A 3003-nucleotide genomic window follows, 5' to 3' on the forward strand; every position below is an offset into this window, starting at 1 on the left:
AAAGCCAGCTCATGAGCCAGGGATAGTTTCTGATTCCACTGCCAGGGGCCCCTCAAACAGACCAAACTACACAACTGTCTCCTGCATGCAGAGGGCCTAGTTCAGTCCCATACAGGCTCCACAGCTGTTGGTCTAAAGTTAGTGAGTTTCCATGAATTTAGTTCAGTTGTCCCTGTAGATTTCTCCATGATGATCTTGACCCCCCTTTCTCATATAATCCCTCTTCACTGTCTTTGACTGGCTCACGGACCTCAGCCTGGTGCTTGATTGTGGATCTCTGCACCTGCTTCCATCTGTTACTGGATGAAGGCTTTAAGATGACAGTTAAGGTATTTACTGTAAGTTAAGGTATTCAGGGTAAGTCAGTTCAGGCACCATCTCCACTATTGCTAGTAGTTTCATCTGGGGTCAACCTTGTGGATTCCTGGGAATTTCCCTAGCACCACGTTTCTCCCTGGCCCCATAATGTCTCCTTCTATCAAGATACCTCTTTCATTGCTCTCCCACTCCATCCCCCCCCCCAGCTTGACCATGTTCTCATTTCCCATCTCCTTCCCGCGATTGGCCTTCTCACCCCCAGTTTACTCATGTAGATATCTTCTGTTTCTCCTTCCCAAGGTGATCCGTGCATCCCTCTTAGAGTCCTCCTTGTTTCCTAGATCATGAACTACCTTTTTAGAGCACATTCCCTATGGTATAATGCCTTATTCTGCCTAGTTTCCATAACACTTCTGAAGAAGGAGATTCCCTAAGTCTACAGAACTTAGATCATGGAAATTAACAGAGAAATCTGTCATTTTATCACAAGCATGAGCTCCTTGTCAGGTCCCTCTTTGATAAAGAACAGGCCCAAAACAAAATTCCAGGTTGTTGTATAGTCTAATTTTTTATTATCTCCACCAGAAGGGTTTCTGAGAATTTTCAAGTTAAAATTCATCTCGCATCTCAGGTTTAAGCTCCTATCATTCTTATCTACAATGTTGTTCAGAGAGAGCAGTTAGGAGCTTCACTTCATAGAAGAGATACACTAAGTTCAATGACTTGAGAAGAAGGGTTTGTTTTAATGTGTCCTTTAGAGATTTTTAAGTGCTTATTTGCTATACTAAATAAGAATTATTCTCAAAGCAAATATTGTAAGACAGCTAAGTTCTACTTCCTTAAGACAGCATATGTTGACTTCATTGAAAGTTTCAAAGTGGACAAAAATCAAGCAGCAAGTCTAACTCAAATCAAAATGCTAACAATGCCTATGAGATGCAACCTGGAATGATCTCTAACTGCAAATTATGCTCCTGAGACCAAAACACCATAATAAGACTATAGAACATAAGTTCAGAGAATTGCTCTCCAGAACTGCTATTTCAAACATTAAAAAATTAATTGAACATTATTTTTGGGAGGGAGGAGGTGTATGAAGATGGATTAGACGATTCTACACATAGGGAAAACATTCTAATTAGGAGACTTTAAAAGTTATTATAGATGTTTATTTGATACTAGCAACATGGCCAGTTATCATAAAATATTTCTCTTCATCACAAAATAATAAGGATTAAACAATCCAAAGGTAAGAAATCTAGAAGCTTTAAACATGTTTTTTGACCTGAGCCCTAATTCTTCTAAAAAGGGTCTCCAAAATCTTGAGTAGAATTGTCATACTCCATAATGAAATGCTTCAGTTCTTCAACACGTTGCTCACCTATTTCATGCAAACTCTGCTTCATTGCAAACTGTATAGATTTTTCTAAGGAAGGATCCTTTTCCACCAGCCTTTCCACCACCGTTGCAAAAGTTTCACAGTCTTGTCGGTAAACCGTCTCAATCTCTGTGATTTTTGATGCAATTGCCTTTGAGCGAATGCTAAGCTGGCTCTCTTCTCTCGGTTCTATGCCTTCTGTTGCGTTTGACTCGGGTTCTTCTGTCTGGTTGATACATAATGGTGCCTTGGATCCTGTCTCAAACTCAGAAATTTCAGCCAAGTCATTTCCTTCTGACTTCTTGGGATCTTCATTAGCCCACTTGATTGCAGCCTCAGCCTGTTCCTTCTCAGTCAGCCGGCTGGGGCTTTTTAACACCTTGGATGAAGAACTTGAGGGCACAGTATCTCTTGATGTTGTCAAAAACTGCATGGCTCTCTCTTTACATGTACGCCGAGGCTGATGGAAGGAGCGCATCCTGCTTCTACTGCTGAGACTGGAGCCAAATCTGCTGTGTAGGGAGTCCTTCCCGCCCACACGAGATTCTCTCAAAAAAGGAGTGCCCCGTTTATGGGGAGGTTGTTGTCTTGAATAATGGGAAGAGTAGAAATGTTTCCTTCTAAAGGCATTTCTCATGGCCCTGTATTCAGCCTGTTGGCTTGTGGAATACTCATCTCTTGACCATCGGTAGCCATACTGGCCTCTTTTGTAAGATGGGCCACTTCCTGGATCCTGAGAAAAACAGCCGCCTTCATCCCCTTCTTGGTCATCAACGTGACAGTAGTATCTACCGTAGCCTCCTTCATCGGGTCTGGCTAGCAGAGATGATCTCTTGTCTCCCAGAGGCAGTCTCTTTGGCACAACATTAATTAATCTATGGTTGCCATCACTGGGATGGCTCCAAGGAGGCGCTTGTTTTCCTGGAAGTCGCTTATAGTCATACCATCCCTGCGCTTGTTTTCCTGGAAGTCGCTTGTAGTCATACCATCCCTCAGACCACATCTCACCTCTTGTGGAAGTCAGTGGACTTCTCCGAACAGAAATACTTACTTCCCTTACTGTTCACTTTCAATTTGCAACCATACTCATGGCTCAGCTCAAGAATCTGTTATTGTCTAAAAATTCGTCATTGGAACTCTCCAATGCTTACGTTCCACTGCTGCTGCTGAAACCCAATCAACAGCTCTCTAATTAGACTTAGGCCTACTCAACAGCGGGGAAATCATGCCTGGTACTTGAAAGCTTGGAAATTACCTGACACTCGTGTGGTCATGTGTCATAGAGGAGAGTGCAGTACTACCATTTT

General features: G+C 42.5%; 1 protein-coding gene across 1 annotated transcript; it reads right to left on the reverse strand.

The window, feature by feature from the left end:
• Positions 1-1619: 1619 nt before the first annotated feature.
• On the reverse strand, positions 1620-2633 carry LOC118574462 (periphilin-1-like). The gene is made up of 2 exons (XM_036175375.1): positions 2582-2633; positions 1620-2398 (listed from the first exon to the last, which is right to left on the reverse strand). Exon 2 carries the CDS (start codon positions 2331-2333, stop codon positions 1620-1622), a length of 714 nt encoding a protein of 237 aa, XP_036031268.1. The 5' UTR covers positions 2334-2398; positions 2582-2633.
• Between the last annotated feature and the right edge of the window lie 370 nt (positions 2634-3003).

This window comes from Onychomys torridus, chromosome X (genome assembly GCF_903995425.1).
Source record: "Onychomys torridus chromosome X, mOncTor1.1, whole genome shotgun sequence".
Lineage (NCBI taxonomy): Eukaryota > Metazoa > Chordata > Mammalia > Rodentia > Cricetidae > Onychomys > Onychomys torridus.

Coding starts and splice junctions, on each gene's coding strand:
- LOC118574462 (XM_036175375.1), bottom strand. CDS start 2,333: ATGAGAAATGCCTTTAGAAGGAAACATTTCTACTCTTCCCATTATTCA.